At 36.8% G+C, this 24,268-nt stretch overlaps 1 protein-coding gene across 1 annotated transcript; it reads right to left on the minus strand.

Annotated features, from left to right (window-relative positions):
* Window positions 1–19,781: 19,781 nt before the first annotated feature.
* Window positions 19,782–20,417, minus strand: LOC122304827. The gene has a single exon (XM_043117092.1). The coding sequence runs from the start codon at window positions 20,415–20,417 to the stop codon at window positions 19,782–19,784; it is 636 nt and encodes a 211-aa protein (XP_042973026.1).
* Between the last annotated feature and the right edge of the window lie 3,851 nt (window positions 20,418–24,268).

Below are 24,268 nucleotides of genomic sequence, written 5' to 3' on the forward strand. Positions count from 1 at the left end.
ACCACTACTTTCATAGCCGTCCATAAAATATGTAAAACCAAAACATTCATACATTGCATGGAAATCATTGATGTATTCAATGGTTATCTGTCAGTCCAATTGCATTATATACACTACTATGAAGACAAGGATTTAAATCAACCTTCCTTCTAATCTTGGATATATTAGGCAGTTCTTCATTGGGTTGTTATCACTAGGATTGGTTGAACAATCGTTATGCGTAGTGCAAAGTTGGAAGAGAATTTGTGAAAGATACTTGGATAGAAAATCTCTTTATGTCCTTGGCATATATATATATATATATATATCTATTGATGCAACTTATATGAACAACCATCTTGTTATATATATATATATATAACAAGATGGTACACAAGTCTTCATTACAGGAGATATCCATAAATTGTGACACTTCACTGTAAATCATTTTGGCTCAATTTATTTAGAGTCCCTTTTGCCATCTGCTTGTGTGTTTCAATATTGAACGCGTTCTTTCCGGGTGATATAGTTCTTTGTCACCATTTCAACCATCATTCCTCCCAGGTTGAATCATCATGTACACAAGCCAAAAAGTTTGTCTTTTTGCTATCCTATAATTAAAGTAGTGCGGCATTTGGCAACACTTAGTATTAATTATTCATAATTTTGCCCTCCAAATCCAATCCTACTCTCCATATACCTTAAATGTTATTTGTATGCTGATGAAAATATTTCAAATAACTTGTGAAGGGCCATTTTACTTAGTGTGTTTTATGTTAGAACACACTAAAAGGGACGCCAATGAAAAAACTATGTTCCAAAGTAACATAGCTCTTCAGATTTGAGGAAGAACACAAACCTAAATGCAAATTTAACACCTTCTTATCTTCACTATTGCGCCATATAACTGTTCCCATAAATTAACTACCCTGTACAACCAGCCTGTTGTGTATTTATTCAGTTATTTGCTCTTTGACCTTAATAAATTGAACTATAGACTGATTTTGTCTAATTAATATTGGCTATTTATTTAGTTCCTACATTTTGGGAGTTTTTTGTGTTGTCTCCAACTATGCTGGTCCTACTATTGAAAGTAGGACTAACCTATTCCATGCACAACCATTTCACGATATATCCTAACATACTCTTTTCTACAACCTGGTCAGCTTCATAAGATGGATAAGGCTTGGATGCATATTGAAGATAGATTACATTCCACTGAGTATGCTGAAGGGGTTAGACAATTCCTCTCTATGGTGTTAGCCCACACTCCTAACACTGATCAGATTAGGTGTCCATGTAGAAGATGTCGGAATAGAGCTTTCCACTCCATTCGTATAGTTGAGGATCATTTGTTCTTCAGAGGTATTGATCCAACTTATACGGAATGAATATTCCATGGAGAAGATGACCCTTTCCTTTCTGTTGCCCTTTCTGCCGATGAAGAAGTTGATACATCTTCTAACAATGATTATATTGATGATCTTGACGAGATGTTAGATGACATCCGCCATGGGTCGTATATGGAATATCATTCCAGAAATGAGGGATACATAGATGCAGATGATCAACCCTCCACCTTTGATGGTCGAACTAACTTTAATTTCGAGGAGTCCGTAGCTGATGCACGATGCCCACTTTATCCTTCATGTACTAAGTTCTCAAAACTATCATTCATCGTTAAGCTCCTTCACATCAAGAGCATAGGTGGTTGGACCGTGAAGTCCTTTGATATGGTCATAAAGCTATTACAAGAGGCATTTCCAGATGCCTCTTTCCCTGACTCATATAACGATGCCCGTCGCTTGGAACGTGAATTGGGGTTTAGTTACGAGAAGATACATGTGTACCCTAATGATTGTGCGTTGTTTTGGAAGGAAAATGCATCGTTAGATGAATGTCCTAAATGTAAAGCTTCTAGGTGGCAACAAAGCACAATTCATCAATGAAGGTTACCAAAAAAAGTTCTCCGATATTTCCCCCTGAAGCCACGATTGCAGAGGCTATATATGTCGAAGAAGACAGCCCAAGCCATGAGATGGCATGTAGAAGGCCGTGTTGACGATCCTACATGCATGCGACATCCATCAGATTCTAGGGTTTGGAAAGACTTTGATAACAAACATGAGAGGTTTTCCAAAGATCCTCAAAATGTTAGACTTGGTTTGGCAAATGATGGGTTTAACCCATTCAATAACATGAGTAGGCCGTACAACATTTGGCCGGTCTTGCTTGTGCCTTACAACTTGCCCCCTTGGGCATGCATGAAAGATCCATACACTATGTTATCACTGCTAATTCTTGGCCCTAAGTCACCAGGTAATGATATTGGTGTGTTCTTGCATCCTCTCCTTGAAGAGTTGAAAGAGTTATGGAAAGAGGGTATTTGTACCCATGATGTGTACAGTGGGCAAGACTTTAAGTTGTATGCAGCGCTACTTTGGACTATCAATGACTTCCCCGCATACGCCAATCTTTTCAGGTGGAGCACCAAGGGCAAGTTGGTATGCCCGTATTGTACATCTGACACAAATTCTCAATGGTTGGTATATGGCCACAAACATTGCTATATGGGTCATCGACGATGGTTGCCCCTAGATCACATTTGGAGATGCAAAAAACAATGCTTTTAATGGGTATGAAGAGCACCAACTCCAACCATCAAGGGTCGAGGAAGAGGAATTGCTAGAACAATTAAGTCAGGTGTCACATGTTCAGTTTGGTAAATCTTTTTCGAAGAGGAAACGAATGCCCAATCATCTAAATTAGACAAAAAAATCCATATTTTTTGAGCTTTCCTACTGGTTATCCTTGGGTTTGAGACATAACCTGGACGTCATGCATATTAAGAAAAACATATGCGATAATGTGTTGGGAACATTGTTGAATATTGAAGGGAAAACTAAGGACTCTGCCAATGCACATAGGGATTTGGCAAATCTTGGAATAAGGAAAGAATTGCATTTACAACATGATGGTGAGTCTGTAAGTATGGGTCTTGGTTGCTGCATATTAAATTTAAATGAGCAAAGGGCTTTTTGTGCATGGTTGTCAAAAGTAAAATTCCCTGATGGGTTTGCATCGAATATTGCTCGATGTGTCAATACTAGTGAGGGAAAGATTAGTGGAATGAAGAGCCATAACTGTCATGTCTTTATGCAACAACTGTTGCCAGTTGTTATAGGTGGGTTCTTACGGGCTGATGTGCGTCAAGCCCTAATAGAGTTGAGTGCATTCTTTAAAGAATTATGTTCCCGAACTTTGAACTTATCAGTGTTGCATCGCCTTCAAGCTAATATTCCCATCATTCTTGCAAACTAGAAATGATTTTTTCCCCAGCTTTTTTTGATATCATGGTATACCTTTCTATTCCCTTGCTAGAAGAGGCTCTACTAGCAGGACCCGTGCAATACATATGGATGTATCATTTTGAGAGGTATTTAAGAAAATTCAAGCGGTACGTCCGAAACAGAGCTCGTCCTGAAGGCTCAATTGCTGAGGCATATGTGCATCTCGAGTGCCTTACATTTTACTTTATGTACCTTCATGATATAGAAACTAAATATAATAGAGAGGAACACAATACTGATGTACCCATTGAGTCGCCTAAGTCGGGAAATGCGGCAAGTTTATTTGTTTTCTCACAAAAGGTTAGGCCATTGAGGACAGCGTACTTGCACAAATTAGCCGACACACTAATGGTCAAGGCCCGATGGTATATACTTAATAATTGCATAGAGGTTGAGCAATACATTGAATAAGTACATCAATCTTGATTTACTTACTTTAGTAATTGATATCTAATGTTACTACTCTCCTTGTAACAATTCCATTGTATTCACAAGGAGCACTATAACAAGATAAAAGAAGAGGACCCTGATAACATCGACCGTAGGCACCAGAGTCAATTTCACGCGTGGTTTAGAGCACGCGTAAGATTTTAACTCCTAAATATTTGTTTATATAGCTACATTTTGTAATATTATTGATTTAAAAAAATAAAAGGGAAAAAACTAATTTTCCTTTTTCTATCCATTTCAATGGTAGATTCGAGAGAAACGTGCAGTGTCTCCAACGACGGTTTCTGATGAGATATATGCATTAGCATATGGTCTAGAAAATGCCGCCAATGCTATATAATTATTACCTACATAACAATATAAACGCCAGAAAACTACTTATTTACTAGCATAAAATTAATCAATGGCTGGCATTTGTTCAAACGATATAAATGCCGAAAAACTCAATACTTTATCGACGTAGACTCTATCAATTGTTAGCATTTTGTGAAATGCCACTGATGCTATATATTATTATCGGTGGTGTATTAAAAATGCTGGCAAACACGGTTAATATAATGGCGTATAATTAATAAATTATTGGCGTTTGTTTAAACGCTACCAAAAACAGATATTATTACCGGCATAACAACATAAATGTTAGGAAACTACTAATTTCCCTACACATAATTGCTATCTTGGTGGCGTTGTTATAAATGCCACCAAAGCTATATATTATTCTTGGTGTAAAAATTTAAGCACTGGAATCTCAATGATTTATCGGAGGAAACATTAAGCGTCGGTAAATTTATATATCTATCGGTGCATAAACAAACGTAGCGTATATAAACGCCGCCAATTTTGCCTTTTTCTTTTTAGTGGTCATGGTGCATTTGCTTAATAAAAATGGATTTTGAGTTGAGATTTGGATTTTTGAGCCATTTTCTAGGAAAATGGAGAGGAAAAGTTTTAAATGAAATTTTTGGGCCAAATGTGATTTTTTGCTTGAGTTGGAAAGGAATTATTTTTGGGAAAGATTATTTTTCGATCTCATGCATATGGCATTCTGTTTATGCATATTATTGAGTTTTAATGTATTTTTATCTTGTGGGTGTTTGGATTATTACTTATCTGCGGTACCATCTTTGGTACCGTAGACTTTGATGCATATGAGAATGAGGAGGCGGCTTCGCCGGAGGAGTGATCAAGGATCACTCGTGGATTAGGATATATTTCCTCCTTTTGTTTATTGTTTTGATTTGTACTATATTTATGTTGGTTAATTGTAATATTTTTTATACGTTTGTTTTAAGCGAGTTTGTATTTAAACAAAATTCTGGTACTTAGTTGAAAGACTTTTATTACCCGTTACATTACTTTTGTGTACATGTGTTGCATGTACACACACTTAGCACTCAGTGATGGGATGTGTGACCTGTGTTGTCATCATCCCAATACCTCAATTTCCACGTGTTCGTACGTGGGAGTTGAGGGCGTCACAAAAGAGATGGAATGCCCTATATGCAAACAAGGTCCTGAAATAGTTGTTCATGTGCTCTATAACTATGAAGCTGCTAGGGATGTGTAGAGCCAGGGCCATGTGAAGATTCAAAAGATGTTTGATCAAACAAGTTCTTTTTCAGAGGTTTGGAGCCATATGGTCAAGATTCTATAGGTTGAGGAACTAGATGAAATTGTCGTTACTGCTCAATTGGTCTAGTTTAGGAGGAACAACTTGATCCATGGTAAAGGCTTCTCCCATCCAGGCTCTCTCATCCACACTAAGAGGAAGTCCATGTTTTCAAATAGAGTAATGAGAAGCAACAGATAAGCACTATGGGGGTGGAACAATCTGCTTGTTCTTGGAAAATCCACCTAAGGGTAGCAATAAGCTAAATTGGGATGCTGCCATTGATCTTTACTTGCTAATCCTTTCACTGCAGAGTCTTATGCCCTGATGTTAGCTGCTAATTTTTGTCAAAACATGGGGATCTCAGATGTTATTATGGAAGTTGATGCTCTCCAAGTGGTTAGCAGACTTAAAAAGGTTTCACAAGACTGGAGTAAAGGAGGAATGCTTATTGATGATAGAAGAAATATTCTCAACTCCTTTGCAGTTTGGTTGGCCAACCATGTCAAAAGAGGGGCTAATAAAGTTGCCTATTGTTTCATTTGGAATTCACTATTGGTATATGAAGACTTACACGAATTGGGAGAAATTCCTAATTGTATTTTGTCCACTGTTATTAGTGAGATGATATAAGTCTTTCGATGAGTAATAAACGAGTTGGTTTTCAGAAAAAAAAAAAAAAAAAAAAAAAAAAAAAAAAAAAAAAGAAAAAGAAAGAAATTTGTATATTATCCAATATGACTTTGTTCTAAAGAAACTTCGAGTTTAAGTGCTTACAAAAACTAGTTTATTCCAACAGATTTTTTCTCAGCAACAAACAGAAATACAAAAATTTACAACATGTGAAAGAAAGGCAATAGCTGATTCTGACTGAAGGAGTTTGGCCTATCGAGCTTTGTGCGGTCTTTGCTAATGAGAATATAGAAATCCTGATCCCGCTTGTCATCACCAACCTCAAGAGCAATATCCTTGCCCTCGGGCCGATCTTCTTCATGACTGGGCATAGTGTCAACAGGGCCCATAAATGAAGCAGAAGTGGCTGGATCTACCTCAAATGTGCTTGGAGCAAATGCAGCTACTGTGTCACCAACTTGAGTAGCTGTTGTCGCAGGTAGTATACACGGAATCTGGAGTAACTCGGCAATAACATCCACCAAGAACTCAAACTGTACATCGCGTACAGTGAAGGTATGGGAGGATGCATCGTTAGGCATGGTGATCATCCCAATGTAAAACTCCCGAACCATTGAGGGGTAAATCTTTCCCCTCAATGTGCATATTGGGCCCTAGCCTCTCTTGACGAAGACATCTCTCAGCGTCTTTCGCTCCCAGCTGAGCTCATCGAACTCATTAACAAGTATTTCTCTCTCAATCATAACTATTCATGCCCCCAGCCGAGCAATGTCTGGATTGCTCCATCCCTCCCTCATTTCCTGGTTGTCATATAGTGAGCCATATCTTGAAAAAAAAATACAAGAAAAAAATATTTAAAAAAATCATTAGAATTACATATATATACATATTAGAACATATATGGATTATACACAAAAATTTCATATCATTATAAATTTACATAATTTTGACAATAGATATAATAAACAATTCCACTTTTTTAATACCTAAAATAATAATAATAAGATCAAATAATATAAAATAAATTTAATGGAATTACGTTTGAATGTCAATCAATGGACGTTCGACTGATAAAATTAACATAATTAGAAACAGTTTACGTCCGAATGTACAATGATTGTACATTCAAACGTAAATTAAGGAATTCAAACGTAAGCCATTAACATTCGAACGATGATAGTTAAATTGGTAGAATGAATTTACGTCCGAATGTAAATTGAATGTAAATTTGAACGTAAATTCTATACACAAAAAAGCAAACGTAATTAGATAAACATTCTAGCGTAAATTAGATTCGAACGTCCTAATATTTACATTTGAACATTTATTTTACGTTCAGACGTTTTATCCAATGTCATCTTTAAACGTTCGATGAAAGTTTGAATGAATCTGATTGATTACGTTCGAACATTAAAATGTAACGTTTGGACGTAATGAATTTCAAACGTCACACGTTCGGACGTTTTTTCTAAACGAAGAAGACTAACAGTATATGTTCAAATGTTTTATCCAACCTACTCTTCAAACGTTGTATAAAAATGTTTGAATGTTAAAATTACATTCGCACATTACAAAGTAATGTTCGAACGTAAAGAATTTATAACGTCACATGTTTGGACGTTTCATTGTAACATTCAAATGTTACGAGACAGAATGGCTGAGCATTTTTGAAAGCTTCCAAACGTGGGTTTCAGGGAAAAAACCAACCATAAAAATTCAAGAAGAAAATCCATCCTATACGGTGGGTTTCGATTTTTTAAAACCCACCGATTAAATTGGAGATAACTACTCTACGAGAAGGGCACATTACCTTTTTGTGACGGTTGCGGTGGCATATGACGGTGGCTGCGGCGGTGTGAGTGGCGAAGAGAACGACGTTCGGAGTGAATGAGGGAGAAATGAGGAGGAAACCTGTCGGGCATGACTTTATATATAGTTAACGTTCGAACGTTATGTCAACATTCGAACATATTATTGTATACGTTCAGACTTTAAAACAATACGTCCGAATGTTAAACAAATGACATGCGAACGTATTATACATTATATAATATATTAACTTATATATATATTATAATACATAATATATTATGTATTATAATAACTATAATATATATAATATATAATACATATATATTAATATATTGTATATATAATAGTACTAATATATAATAACTATAGCTGAAACCCTCTCTCTCTCCCCGAGACCCTCTCTCTCTCTCTGAAACCCTTCATCCTTTTGTTCATCATCAGGGGGGGGGGAGTCGAACCCTTCTCTTCCCTCCCCCTCCCCTTTTTCTCTTTTCTTCACTAAGTTCTGTTTTTCCCATTTGATTTGTTTTAGTCTTTTCATTCCCAGTTTGTGTTTTCAGGCAATAAGGAGGAGTGCCGACCGGGTTGCCTTCGCTGCCGTCCGCCGACAAGCGCCCCACCAGGAGCTTCGCCAGCCGCAGATCTTCAGGTCCACCGAACGTGACGCCACACGGAGTGGCTCTTTCTTCGCACGCGCGGGACGAAGTCTCAGTCGTTCCAGAACGTGGCCGCCACGCGCCACCAGGGACCAACAGGCCGTTTCAAAACTAGGCTTTTCTGGGACCCCGGACTTCGGGAAAGCGCATTCCGACCGTCGGCTCTCCTCCAGCTTCTCTTAGTGGGTCTGGTTTGTGTTGGTGTATTTTGGGTTAGTTTTCAGTGGGTTTGCTGGGGTTTTCCGCCTCTGTTGGTGTCGGCGCCACTAAGGACCTCTGTTTTTGTGTCTTCTACCCCTGGTTTCAGTGGGTCTGTTGGTGCTTTTGTGTTGGTTTTTTGCCGCCGAGTTGCTGTGTTGGCTTTTGGTGTTTCTGTGTTCGCTCTCGGTGTTTCAGTGGGTCTGTTTTTTGCTACCGTGTTTGAAGTCCACGGTGAGGTGATGAGATGTTGGGCGGCCCCAATCTAAGGCAAAGGGTTAAGAGCAGTGGACAATGCTACGGTCGGTGTACGTACGGCCGGCTTTCGTTGAGGAGGTTTTTGTGGTCCGTACGCAAGCTGGGTGCTCGTGCCATTAGGGCTCGTTATGCCTATTGCCTGTGGAGGGTGTGCCGTCGAAGCTCAAGCCGTGCTCGTGGTTGTTTTTGTTCTTTGTCGTTGTTGGTTTTTGTTTTGTAGGTTGTCTGTGTCTTTAGGTTTTAGTCTAGGTTATATGCTATTGGACCTTTTGTTCATAGCAATTGTCTCCATAGTCCGCCTCCTTGGAGGTAGGAGGAGCCATCCAGTCTCTGGTCATACAGAGCTGTTACTCTCTCTTTTGAGAGTTTTAGAAGTTCTTAGACAATGTCCGTCACTTTGTGTGCGGAGAAGCTCCTGAGCAGATGCGTTAGTTGATTTTATAGTCGAGTTCTCTTGACTTATAAGTCACAGTTGTAACTTCGCTTATTGAATGAATGCAATGAAATATATTTCCATCAAAAAAATATATATATAATAACTATAGTATAGTATATATATAATATATTAAATATTATACATTATATATATTATATATTATATAGATAATAACTATATTATAGTATATAATATAGTATATATACTATATTATATAATATATATTATATATTATAGTAGTCTAATATAATATACTACTATAGTCTATATATAGTGTATATATATAATATAATCTAGCATATATAATAGTACTAATATATATACTAGATTATATAGTATAAATTATAGTATATATATTATGATACTATTATATATATATAGTATATAATATATAATATAGTTTATTATATATAGTATAAATGACTATATTGTAAATTATAGTTATTATAGTCTACTACTATAATATATATAATATATTATATATTTCAACTATATATATACATGATATATAATATACTATTAATATTGATTATTTTTTCATATAATATATTAAAATTGAGTTTACATGAAATTCTATAATATCATATATAAAATTAATATATTTTTTCCTCAATACATTCGAACGTAGTGTTATTATGTTTGAACGTTATATTAACTCCATGGGCTGGATAACTTAACGTTCGAAAGTTAAATTATTTACATTGGTAGGAGAATTAAACGTTCGATGTAACTCAATGAACGTCTGAACGTTTAATGTATGACAAGTAGAATATAAAACTTTCACGCACGGGAAAACAGATTCATTCTGCTTTGATCCCGTGCGTGAAAGAGAGAGAGGGAGACAGAGTTTTAGAGGGAGAGAGACGAAGAAGAGGAGGGTTAGAGTGAGAGAGGGTTAGATAAAGTGTTAGAGAGAGAGAGGTAGAGTGAGAGAGGGTTAGATTGAGTTAGGGAGAGAGATTTTGTGTATATTTGTTTTTCTTCCTAAGGAAAGTAAGGTAAAATATTTTTCTACAAATGTATTTACAATTTACATGATATTTGTCAATGTTTTTTTTATATGTATTTAACTAGCAAGTGTTGTGAATTTTTTGAAGGATTGTTTGTTGTGTCTTGTTGAAAACTTGTGATTTGCAAGAGGAGGATATTGTGAGCACAAGGTATATATACTAAACTCTATTGTTACATTTTGTTGTGATTTTATTGTGGATAAAAGTAAAATTTTTTATGTGTATAATGTGAATTGATTGGGGATCTTGATGACTTAGATTAGGATATAATATTGTGAGTTGAGTATTGAATTTTGATTGTATATATTGTGAATATGTTTTGATTTGGATATTGTTGAATTATATATATATATATATATATATTTGTGATATTGTGTTATACCATGAATTAAAATGAAAAATTGTTGTTATGTGTATGGTTATTCTTAAAATTAATATGTTTTAGATGTGTGTATTTTTTTGAAGCATATTATTTGTGAATTTATGTGTTTATTTGTGTAATATGTTGTGATTAAATAATATATATATATATATTATAGTATATATATAGTGTGATTATTTGTTGTGCATAGCCGATATTATATAATGGGAGGACTATATGCAATATATTTATTATATTTGAATAATAACAATTATTATAAGTTATTTATAAAAAAAATAGCAACTAAAAATATTATTTACAAATAATAATATGGAAATTATACAATAACTTATATAATAAATAATATATACTAAGTGTCAATTATAATAATAATTATATAGTAACAATTAAAATTTAAGTATTATCAATAAATAAGTATCTACATTGTATAATAACAATTAATAATATTGTTATTTATAAAAAATAACAACTAAAAATATAATTTACAAATAATAACAATTAAAATTATCTAATAACTTATTTAATAACAATTATATAATAATTATCAATTATAATAATAATTATATAATAGCAATGAAAATTTAAGTGTTATCAATCCCTAAGTATATTATAATATAATATATAGTATATTATATTAATTAAGAAATAAATAAGTATCAATTATAATAATAATTATATAATAACAATTAAAATTTAAGTGTTATCAATCCCTAAGTATATTATAATCTATTATATAGTATATTATACTATATAAGAAATATATAAGTATCAACTATAATCAAATATATATAATAACAATTATATATTAATAATAACAATTATATAATAACAAAAACTTTCTATATAATAACAATATATATAGCAAATACTTTCTATATATAATAACAACTATATACTAACAAAAATATATAGTTTTTATCTATAATAATAATGTCAAACAAATAGTCGTGTTATTTTATTAAACTAGATAGAGATATTGTAAATATGCTCACAATCTTCCCCTCTTGTAGAGAATGATTGAGAATTATTTTGAAGAAATGTCTGTCATGTTACTTGACTCTCAAAGTCTCTCTGACCTTGAGAGTTGTCAAGGTCGGATAGTTTGTGACAATTAAGTAATTGAACATTCTTGTAAGACATGTTCTTTAAGGTAATTCTCAATCATTCTCTATAAGAAAGATAGTATGTGAATATATTCTTCTATCTAAGCTTTTGTTTAACAATATAACACATGGAAATATTTGTTTGACATTGTTAATTCAAACAACATACTCTGATTTGTTTGTAGTGTTTTTTGTAAGATATTGTATGACATTGCCTAAATAACCTTAGACCTGTTTGGGAATTAGCGTACATTTAAGTGTACACTAATTCTTGAATTGTCCAGTGTGGATAATTTGAAATTATATTATTTGTATTACACATTTTTATTATTCCTACTGAACACATTTAGTATGAAGCTTTGGTGTCTTCCTTTCTTGTTCTCCGGGTATATTGTTCATAGGGTCAAAATGCCTCTATGTGAACATATATACTTGGAGAACTATGGGGAGGTGCTGCTGAAATTTTTACTGACGTGAAAAGTAGTAGAATGACGAAACTTGTGCAATATGAATAATATAATCTCGAATGGGATAGGACCAACTACCTTATCGAAAGAGTAGTTTGAATTGGAGCATGACATGGATGTGTATTACAATATACTACGTGTTACTAATAGATAGATGTTTTTAGAAATAGATAAAAGTTGGATGTGTCTAGGCGATAGACTTGGAAAGGATTACATACCCTATACGCATGGTGTAAGAACCTTAATTGATTTTGCAAGGATCTCTGCTGATAGTCGTGGTTACATTAAGTGTCCATATCAAGGTTGTAAAAATTTGTGTGTGATGGATTATTCGGTCAACGGATGGATTATTCGATCAACGAATGGATTATTTGGTCATCCAAATTATTTGCAGCACGTGGATGATGATTATGAGCGAGATGAGATGGAGGAGATGTTGAGTGATATTGGAGCTGGGATGTTTATGGATGAGATTGACGACAATGCCTCAAGTGGCAGAGGGACTAATTCTGAAACTTTTCCTGCAATGTGGGAAGATGTAAAGCGCAAGCTTTATCCAAGCTGTACAAAACATTTCAAAATGTTGTTTATTGTGCGGTTGCTTCACATTAAGTCATTGTGTGGGATGTCAACCAAAGCAATAAACATGGTATTAGACTTAATTAACGAGGTGCTTCCCGAAGGGTCTGCATTGTCGAAAAACTATTATGAAGTGAAATAGTTGAGAAAATGATTAGGGTTTAAGTATAAGTCCATAGATGCATGCAGGAATGATTGTGTTTTATTTTGGAATAAGAACGAGGAGAAACAAGCATGTCCTGTATGTGGAGAGCCAATGTGGAATGGTAAGAAAAGCGTGCAAGTTAAGGTCTTGCGATATTTCCCATTGAGACCTAGGTTGCAAAGATTATATATGTGTAAGAAAAATAGCTCATGATATGAAGTGGCACAAGGAGAAAAAGAGTTAATAATGACGGATTTATGAGGCACCCAGCTGACTCACTTGCGTGGCAATCTTTTGATAATCAGTATCTAGAGTTTGGGATAGAAGCTCTTAACGTGCACCTGTGACTCACAACCAATGGATTCAACCCTTTTGGGAATATGAGTATAAGTTATAACACTTAGCCTGGACTGTTGATTCTGTATAATCTTATACCATGGAGGTGCATGAAGGCGCCCAACTTTTTGTTAACTTTACTTATCCCCGAGAATGACATTGATGTATATATGCAGCTGTTGATTGAAGAGCTGAAAGAGTTATGGGAAACAGGCGTCAGAACTTATGATGCATCCACGTCGACAACTTTTCAGATGCATGCTGCAGTAATGTGAATGATAAATGACTTTTCGGCATATGAGAATCTTTTCGGCTGAAGTACTAAAGGGAAGTTAACGTGTCCAACATGTAATAAAGAAACTACTAGTGAGTGGTTAAAATATTCTCAAAAGTTGTGTTTCATGGGCCATCGACCTTATCTACCAACAAATCATGCATGGAGAATAGAATCCGCTAAGTTTGATGGGCGAGTAGAGGATAGAATTACGCCAAATGAGTTGTCTGGGGAAGAGATACTGAAACAATTGGTACATGTGGCAGCAAACAATTTTGGCAAAGGTCAGGGAAAGAACAAGAGAAAACGAGGCATAGCATAATTGAATTGGACAAAGCGTATTATTTTTTTGACTTGCCGTATTGGTTGTCCTGCATGTTGCAACATAGTTTGGATGTAATACACATAAAGAAGAATATTTGTGATAATATACTGGGTACATTGATGAGCATTAATAATGATAACGTTCTGTAAAAACCACCGTAATTGCTTCGGGTGGTGTACGTGAATATTTATAGAGTAAGTTTACATGCATATGATGATAAGTACAGATTATAGCCGTTGCCTACAAAGAAAAGAATTAATCTTGATCTTGATCTTGATCTTTATCTTGATCTTCCGTAATACCCCCCCGCAAGCCTAACGTTTGAGAGTCCCGAACGCAAAGCTGGGAACGAAAGAATATAAATGCAGGACGACCAAGGCTCTTGGTAAGTATGTCAACAAGCTGAAGGTTGGTAGGGACATATTGAAGCCGAAGTTCTCCGGAAGCCACCAATTCACACACAAAATGATAGTCAAGCTCAATATGTTTGGAGCGATTGTGGGAGACTGGATTTGTGGCAAGAAAGATGGAGCTTTGATTATCACAAAGGAGAATCGGAGAAGATGAAGATGTCACTTTGAGATCACGAAGAAGATGACCAAGCCACTTTACTTCGGCAGCGGTGCTAGCAAGCGCTCGGTATTCAGATTCACAGCTTGAACGAGACACAGTAGGTTGTTTCTTGGAACGCCAAGAGACAAGGTTATCACCAAGGTAAATAGCATAGCCAGAGATAGATCGTCGTGTATCAGGGCAGCCGGCCCAATCAGCATCTGAGTAAGCAAGAATATTGCAGGAAGAAGATGGAGTAAAAGAGAGGCCATATCGTAAGGTGCCCTTGATGTAACGGAGGATTCGTTTAACAGCTTGAAAGTGGCAAAGAGAAGGCTTGTGCATATATTGACTTACGGCAGAGACAGCATGAGCAAGGTCCGACCGAGTGATAGTAAGATATTGAAGAGCACCAACAAGGGACCGATAGAGTGAGGGGTCATCAAAGTCAGGACCATCAGTAGACAGATGACGTGCAACAACCATGGGAGTGCTCACAGGCTTGCTATCAATTAGTTTGGCATGCTGCAAAATTTCATGAGCATATTTTGCCTGACTGAGAAAAAGGCTAGAGGAAGTCCGATGTACTTCGAGGCCTAAAAAATAACTCAATGAGCCCATATCCTTGGTGGAAAATTCCTTGGATAATTTGCCAATAAAAGCATCAAGAAGAGCGGAGTTATTGCTGGTTACGACAATATCATCAACGTACAATAGTAGATAAATTAGGTCAGCACCCTTGGAAAACACAAACAAGGATGAGTCAGCCCGACTGCAAGAAAACCCAGTAGCAAGAAGAAAAGTACTGAACCGATGAAACCAGGCCCGTGGAGCTTGTTTGAGCCCATATAAAGCTCGACGTAACCGGCAAACATGAGAGGGATATCTCGAATCAACATAACCCGGAGGTTGCTCCATATAAACTTCCTCCTGAAGAATGCCATTCAAGAAAGCATTTTTCACATCAAGTTGACGAAGTGGCCAGTGATTAGAGACTGCCAAGGAAAGAACAACTCGAACAGTGGAGGCTTTGACGACTGGGCTAAAAGTATCATTGAAATCAAGGCCTGGTTGCTGGGTGTAACCTTTAGCAACAAGTCGGGCCTTAAGACGATCAACAGAACCATTTGCAAGATACTTGATGCGAAAGACCCATTTGGATCCCACAATATTTGTATTTGAAGGTCGGGGCACTAAATCCCAAGTGTGATTATGATGCAAAGCTTGAAGCTCCTCATCCATGGCAGCAATCCATTCGGGATGCTTGGCAGCGGTCTTGAAGCCTTTAGGCTCACGCATGGTGAGTAAAGAGTGAATGTGTTTGGAATTTGGAGTTGTGCATGTATAAAGGGCCCGAGTAGATGGCTTAAAAATCCCAGATTTGGCCCGTGTTTGCATCGGGTGAGTGCCAAGGACAGGTGCTGGAGCCGGAGCAGGAGATGGAGCGATAGAGATGGGTGCAAAGGAGGAGCTTGGCCCATCAACAGTGGGTTCCTGCAAAACTGAAGGTGACACAGAACTACAAGATGGATCAGTTAAGCATGGGCCACACAAATTCGAGAAAGGATCGGGCTGAGAAGGTAAAGAAGCCTCTGATGGGACTGGTGGTGAAGAGGGGGGTGCAGTGGGCTCTAGAAAGGTAGAAATTGGGGTAGAAGGTAAAGGCCCAGAGCAATTGTTATTTTTGTACGGGTAGCCATGATCATCAAAGACAACATGTCGAGAAATAAATATTTGATTTGTAAGGTGATCAAGACAGCGAAAACCATGATGAGACATACTATAGCCAAGAAAAACACAAGAACGACTACGGGGAGCTAATTTGTGAGGGGCATAATCATGTAAATAGGGAAAAACAAGACAACCAAAAGGATGAAAATGAGAGTAAGAAGGAAGCTTACCGAAGAGAATCTCAAAAGGAGAGCGACGATCAAGAAGAGGTGTGGGCAAGCGGTTAATAATGAAAGTGGCAGTGCTGAACGCGTCAACCCAAAATTTAAGAGGGACATGAGAGTGAAAAAGCATAGCAAGACCGGTTTCGGTTATATGTCTATGTTTACGTTCGGCACAACTATTTTGAGATGGAGTGTATGGACATGACATTTGATGACGGATGCCTGAGGAAATTAAGTGATTTTGAAATTGATGATTAGTAAATTCAGTTCCTCCATCACTTTGGAAAATCTTGATTTTAGTCGAAAATTGATTTTCAACAAATTTCTGAAATTGGAGAAAAATGCGAAAGAAGTCAGATTTATGTTTCAGAGGATAGAGCCAAGTAAACCTGGAATAATCGTCAATAAAGATAACATAATATCGAAATCCAAGATTGGAAGTGATAGGTGATGGTCCCCACAAATCACAATGAACAAGATCCAAAACATGCGAAGCACGTTTGGTATTTAGAGAAAAAGGAAGTCTTTTACTTTTGGCAAGTTGACAACTAGAGCATACAGTAGGATTTGGAAGTAAAGAAGTGACACATAGTTGATGATTTTTATTCAAAAGAGAAATGATATTATGAGAAACGTGACCCAAACGAGCATGCCAGTCATCAAAGGATGCACGTGGACAATTATTAGGAAAAACAGAAAGAAAGGATTTATGGCCACGTTCAAGCACATAGAGGCCATTTTCACGTCGACCGGTTGCCACCACTCTTCTTGTGTCGCAAGTCTGCACAGTGAAGCAATCATTAGTAAAAGTAATAGAGAAGGGAAAATCAGAAGTGAGTTTACTAATGGAGATGAGATTTTTAGTGAGGCTTGGCACAACTAAAACATCTTTTAAATGAAGAGAGGATGTGGGAGAGAAGGTACCAGTGTGAGAAATTGGAAGAGAGGCACCATTACCAACTACAACACAGTCCTTACCAGAATATGTATTTGCGTTGTCCAACTGCGCAGCATCATGAGTCATATGGGCGGTAGCGCCGGTGTCTGTATACCAATTGGAATCTGGTACGTCATTAAGAGAACAAGAAGTGAAAGCCTCGGCTAAGTTGGCAGTAGTGGAAAACCGAGTATAACGATCTCGGCATGAGGAGGCATAGTGACCTTCTCCACGACAGATTTGACACCGGATTTGTCGATTTCGATCTCGATGATTGCGGGCACCACGACCACGTCCTCCACGAAAGAAACGGCCTTCTCGTCGTCCACCGGTATGTGGAACAGTCTTGATGTTTTGAGATGCAGTGAAGGCAGCGGCAGGGGGGCCCGAAGGAGAAGTTGACTCCAAGGAACGGACAAAAATCTCATAGATCTCGGCTTTGGGCACAATGTCATCAAAAGTAGGGAGAGGAGAGAGAGACAATTGAGTAGTTGAAAAGATTGAAAAAGATGAACCAAGACCACGTAAATACTAGTGGATTTTGTCAAGATCATCAACCGGACGCCCCATGGCAGCAAGCTGATCGCAGATGGCTTTGAAATCTCGGGAGAACTCAGGTACAGTTTTATCATGCTTTTTCATGGTCTGAAGATCATCTTTCAGCTGAAGTTCACGAGACTTCGATCGATGACTGAATGTAGTTTCCAGCCGAGACCAAACAGCACAGGACGTGGGCAATCCAACGACAGCAGACATGGCTTCCTCGGTTAAAGTGGAGAGAAGGAGACTAAGCACAAGTTGATCGGTGCGTTTCCACTCAGCCAGCTTGGGATTCGATAAAACAGAGGAATCGAAAACAATGGTTGCAGGGGGCTCGGCAAGTGTACCATCAATATAGCCGAGGAGAGTCTGAGATTGCAGCAGCGGCAGGACTTGACTGCGCCAAAGGAGATAGTTGGAGGATGATAATTTGATGGTGAGAAGATGAACCATGGTGGAGAAAGGCAGAGTGGGGTGGACGGAGGCCATGGGATCGAGGATGTTAATCCAAAAAGTGGCTCTGTGATACCATGATAACGTTCTGTAAAAACCACCGTAATTGCTTCATGTGGTGTACGTCAATATTTATAGAGTAAGTTTACATGCATATGATGATAAGTACAGATTATAGCCGTTGCCTACAAAGAAAAGAATTAATCTTGATCTTGATCTTTATCTTGATCTTGATCTTTATCTTGATCTTCCATAATAAATAAAAAGATGAAAGATATGATTAAGACGAGGAAAGATATTGAGAGAATGAGAATTAAACATAATCTGCATTTACGGGTGGAAGGTGATAGGGTGGTCATGCCGCATGCATGTTTTACGATGACAATGGAGGAGATGATGGACTTCTGCAAATGGTTGCTAGGTGTGAAGCTGCTAGATGGTTATGCTTCAAATATCAATAGATGCGTAAGCCCTGATGACTAGAAAATTGGTGGATTGAAAAGTCATGACTGTCATGTATTTTTGCAGAAGTTATTACCTGTGGGAATTCGTGGGAAGCTAACATCTGCCATACATGTCGCCATAATCGAACTGTGTATGTTTTTTAAGGATTTGTGTGTACGAGTAGTAAATCAAGATATGTTGCAGCAACTAGAAGAAGACATTACTACTATACTAGGTAAATTTGAGCATCTTTTTATCATCATTTTTTGATGTCATAGTCCATTTAGCAATACATTTACCCCGAGAGATAATGTTAGGCGGACCGGTGCAGTTCTGTTGGATGTATCCAATTGAAAGATATTTGGGTTGACTTAAGCGCACTGTTGGGAATAAAGCCAGAGCTGAGGGTTAATAGCATAAGCCTATATACACAATGAATGGATAACATTTTGCTCTTTATATCTTTGTGGCTTTGAGACACGATTTAGTCATCAAGAGAGATTTGCTGATCTTACTGCTCCGCCTCCTCGTGAGCTATTAGTGTTTTCTCAGAATGTACAACCCTTGGGTGCACAAACGGGTTACAATTTACTTGATATAGAGTTGGGTAAAGTTCGGTGGTACGTGCTAAATAATTGTCAGGAGATTGATCACTATCTCAGGTATGTCATTATAAAAGGTTTAAATAATTCTAGTTTCAATGAGGTTAACTATAACTTTTGTTACGTAAAATAATATGATTTTGTACTTATATACATCAGCACATGGACAAACTTAAGATGAAAGGCGTAGAGAATATAGTGGCAAGACACTAGAAAGAATTTTCTGGATGGTTTGAACAACGTGTATGAACTAAACTCTATATAATATGTTAGATTATGAAAGTTTTAACTCTAGGTAATATTTAATAAATAACATTATTTCAATTGTTAGATTTTAGAATAACGTGCTCGTGATCCTAGATCAGTCTCTTTTCAATTGTATGCATTGGCTCGTGGTCCCTCAAATAGAGCACTTCGATACACTGTATGCACAGTTCAAGGTTATAAATTTCTAAATTGCTTTCTACTTCAAATTGTAGAAGATTTATTCTGTGACTCAGGTCCCCTTTGTTTAATTTCTGAATATCAGAAATCTGTTTCAGCTTAGCCTCTATTATTTTCTTAGCCTGCCTAAAGCTAGCTTTACTCCAAGCCTTGAATGGATTCCTGCACCTGCTCAGGTGTTCTGTAGTTCTCTCTAGCCTATTGGGATTCATAGCTAGGTTGACCCAAGATTCCTTCACCACTTTGAAACACTCCTCCCTCTCAGCCCACTTAGCCTCATATCTAAAGGGTCTCTCACCCTTGGCAATCCACTTAGAGCCAGTAGCCACTGTTATCAAGATAGGCCTATGGTCAGAACATTGAGCCCCTTTAGTACTCACTACTGTATTAGGAAAGAGTTCGTGCCAAGCCAAATTACAAAAAGATCTGTCCAACCTTTCCTTAGTGAATTGAGTGCCTTCCTGATTATTACACCAAGTAAATCTATCCCTTTTGAATCCCAAATCACTGAGGCCACAGTCATTAGTAGCAAGTCTGAATCCTTCCATTTGTCTATAAGGTCTCAATGCAGCACCATATTTTTCCTTCTGGCAAGATTTCGTTGAAGTCCCCCAAACCGATCCATGCAGTCCCTTCCAGTGGTTTTAGAGCCCTTAACAATTCCAAACTTCCTTGCCTCTTGCTTGTTTTTGGATTTCCATAGAAACCAATCGACCTCTATTCCATGTTCTCCCCTTTTATAGAAACTTTAATAGAAATGTGAAAGTGAGTATATGAGATTAAAGTAACCATCAAATCATCATGCCAAAACATAGCTAAGCCACCCTTATGTCTTCTACTATCAATCACAAAACAATGATCCAGCCCAAGAACGTTTCTCAGTCTATCAACCTTATTCCTATTGCACTTAGTTTCCATAAGAAAGACTATTATGCTATAAGCGGGTATTTAATGACAGATAAAGGATAGAGTACCTTTGTACAATGATGCAAACATATGGAATGCAAGGTTATAATGGAACTTTAAGATATTACTTGACTAGCAAGTGTGCCGTCTCCACGACTTTCCCTTTGGAAGGCTACATAAATTGTGCAAATAATGGTGGAAGTAGCTGGAAATGTGGGCCTAGGGGTGGAAGTACTTGTCGTAGGCGTAGGAATTGAAGCATCCACTTGCATACGATCATTCGGAGTAAGTGTAGCATACATATCCACTTATAAAAAGCAATTTAGAAATATCTCTAATTATCTATAACAAAAGCCTATAACAATAGTAAACGGAATGGACCAATAGGAATGTAGCAGGTGATAGTTTTTCAAAACAGTTCAAAGTAATTAGAACTTTAAAAGTACTGAGTAAGACATGATGATAGACTTTAAGTCAAATGCATGAGGGAGTCCACACATAATTAGAGAATTAGTCCTTTTCTTGGATGGAGAAAATTAGTTCATATAAATATCTATATAATTTACAAAATTACCAAAAGACATTGCATAAGAAATGAATAAAGTCAGATCCATATCAAACTTTAATTTTTCTTTCCCTTTTTCTTCTATTTTCACAACTCAAATCCAGGGAAAAATTAAGAATGTTTTCTTTTAGCCACAAAAATTAAGGCAACAAATTAAACCTCAAAATGCATGTCACACTAAACCTCATCAATGTTGGTAACAAATTGTAATATAATTAGGGTAACAGATTATCCAAAATCTAAACTCCTATATATCATGCATGGTGTTTGTATATTTTCTCAAAGTTTAACCAATTAAATTTGAATATTTAATTAGAGCCAATGTGGATTCAACTCCACAACATTCCTCTTGGAAGGATGACGAGGGAGATTGGGGAAACAATTGGGAGTATGGTTGGTGTAGTTAAGAGGGTGGATACGGATGAGGATGGCATTGTATGGGGTCCTTATCTCAGAGTCAAAGTTAATGTTGATATTACTAAGCCACTTATGAGAGGAGTTCTCCTTAACTTGCAAGGGAGTAAGTGTTGGGTATCCTTCCGATATGAAATATTATCAAATTTCTATTTTAGGTGAGGCACGATTAAACACGATGATAATGGTTGTGATCAAGTCTTTGGTGATAGATCAATGCATAGTAGCTCATAAAGTCAATATATTGCATGGCTTCGAGCCCCTACTCAGAAGGTAGCTGCTAAGAACCATTATCCAAAGAAACATGGGAAGAAGAACAGGTAAACTCTTGAACCTTAGATCCATAGGTTGAAGATGAAGCTGTGAAAGGTAACAAAGCCAAGTTTGGTAGGGCATCAAGTCAATCAGGAGAGCAGGCTGATTCACAGGGGAATGGTAGAAGGATGAAAGCTATTTTGGAAAGTTCTCTTCCTAAGAATTTGGAGCAATTTAAAGGTCCAGGTTTATTTATGAAAAGAAGATCTCGAATGGAGGAGCCATCTTAGGATTGTGTTGGATCTTTTATGATAAGAGTTGAGGGATTAGGGGACACTAATATGGGAATGGAGGATATTGGAGATATGGGATATGTTGGGAACCCACTAAATCAAAATGGGAAAGAGTTTGATACGATTATTCATAAAATCATTGATGAAGTAATCAATGGTCAACAAAACTCCCCTGCACTTTAGAGGGAGCTAGTGGGGACCATTGAGAATAATCTTAGACAGCCTCCCTAATGTCAAAATAGCATATCCATTTAGTTGATAAAATGGTAACTAATATGCAGCAATAGAAAGCTACTAAGTGGAAAAGACAAGCTAGAAGCAAGCAGCCTCCACTCAATTCTAAGCTAATGTGTTTGAGAGGGTCTCAAAAAAGAAGGTTGCCAATCATATCAAATTATCTCTCAGATGAGGAAAGAGGGGCCTCTGAGGAAAGATAGCAATCTAGGAGGAGAAAGGTAGTACAAGAAGTTGAAGTGCAACACAATCAACTAGTGGCAAAGGCTAGTGACCAGCCTTGCCAATATAAATAAGTATCCTAAGTTGGAACTGTAGAGGGTTTGGGAACACTTGGACAGTTAGGGCAGGTTTGGGACATAGGTTGAGATACAAAATTCTTATCTTATCTCATTTTATCTTATCTCATCTTATTCCCAAACATAATTCAAATACAAAATTTTCAAACTAATTATTACAACATTTTCAAACTAATTGTTAAAACTTTTTCAAACTTTCAAATAAAAAAAAAATCAAATTTTCAAATCCCTAAACAAAAATAATATTATAAAACTATATTCTTACAATATTTTAACTTTATAATATTTTTTATTCAAATTTTTCTCTCTTTTCTCAAAATTCAAAAAATACTCTACTCAAACAATTTTACTACAATTCACAAACTATCTTACTACTATTTACAAAAGTCTCATCTCATCTCAGTCCCTAAACCTGCTCTTAGTGTCCTTAATATGCTAACTAAGGATAATTGTCCCAACCTAGTTTTCTTAATGGAAACCAAGTGCAATAAAGAGAAGATGGAAAATGTCAGAGTTAGATTGAAGTTTGATGGGTGCATGACTGTGGAGAGTAGAGGTAGTAGTGGTGGACTTACCCTTTTGTGGAGGTAAGACATTGATGAACAAGTGTATAGTTGCACTAGATGCACATTAGTGTTGTTATTAGTGACAACAGCAGTCATATGAAGTGGATGTTTACTACTTTCTATGGCCATCCTAAAACCTCTAAGAGGGAGAGTAGTTGGGCACTTATGAAGGTGATCAAAGAGGACATCTCAATTCCATGTGTCTGTGTGGGCGACTTTAATGAAATCACCTGCCATAGTGAAGAAGTGGCAGCAACTACAAGACCTTACAGACAAATGGAGAGTTTTACAAAGGCCATTACTTACTATTCTTTGCATATCTTTCAACCAAGGGCTATAGATTCACCAAGTCCAATAATAGGCCAGGTCAACATTTCACCAAAGAGAGGCTTGATTGAGCTATGGCCACTCTAGAGTGGTAACAACTTTTCCTCAACAACATTTGCCATGCTTTTCTAGTTAAGTCAGATCAATCTTCTCTCCACCTAAGCTTTACTAGCCCTGAGATGAGGGGTGGTAGAAGGTTTTTTATTTTTAGATATGAAGCTTCTTGGGCCTTGAGAAAGGAATGCTCCAATATTATCAAAGAGGCATGGAGAAAGGTCGCTATTGGAGATTTTGCAAATTCAATGATCAGAAATAGATTGCTCAATTGTTAAAGGGCCTTGCAAAAATGAAAATCAGTAAGCAACAGGTAAATTCCAAGAAATGTCAAGATAAATATGAACAAGATTGCAGATCTTCAAAATAATGGTAATGGAGACCACCTCAGTCATGTCCAGCAACAACAAGAAGAGATTGTGCTTTATTTTGCTAAGGAGGAAATGAAATGGATACAGTGAGCCAAACAGCATTGGTTGCAACATG

This window comes from Carya illinoinensis, chromosome 3 (genome assembly GCF_018687715.1).
Source record: "Carya illinoinensis cultivar Pawnee chromosome 3, C.illinoinensisPawnee_v1, whole genome shotgun sequence".
Classification (NCBI taxonomy): domain Eukaryota; kingdom Viridiplantae; phylum Streptophyta; class Magnoliopsida; order Fagales; family Juglandaceae; genus Carya; species Carya illinoinensis.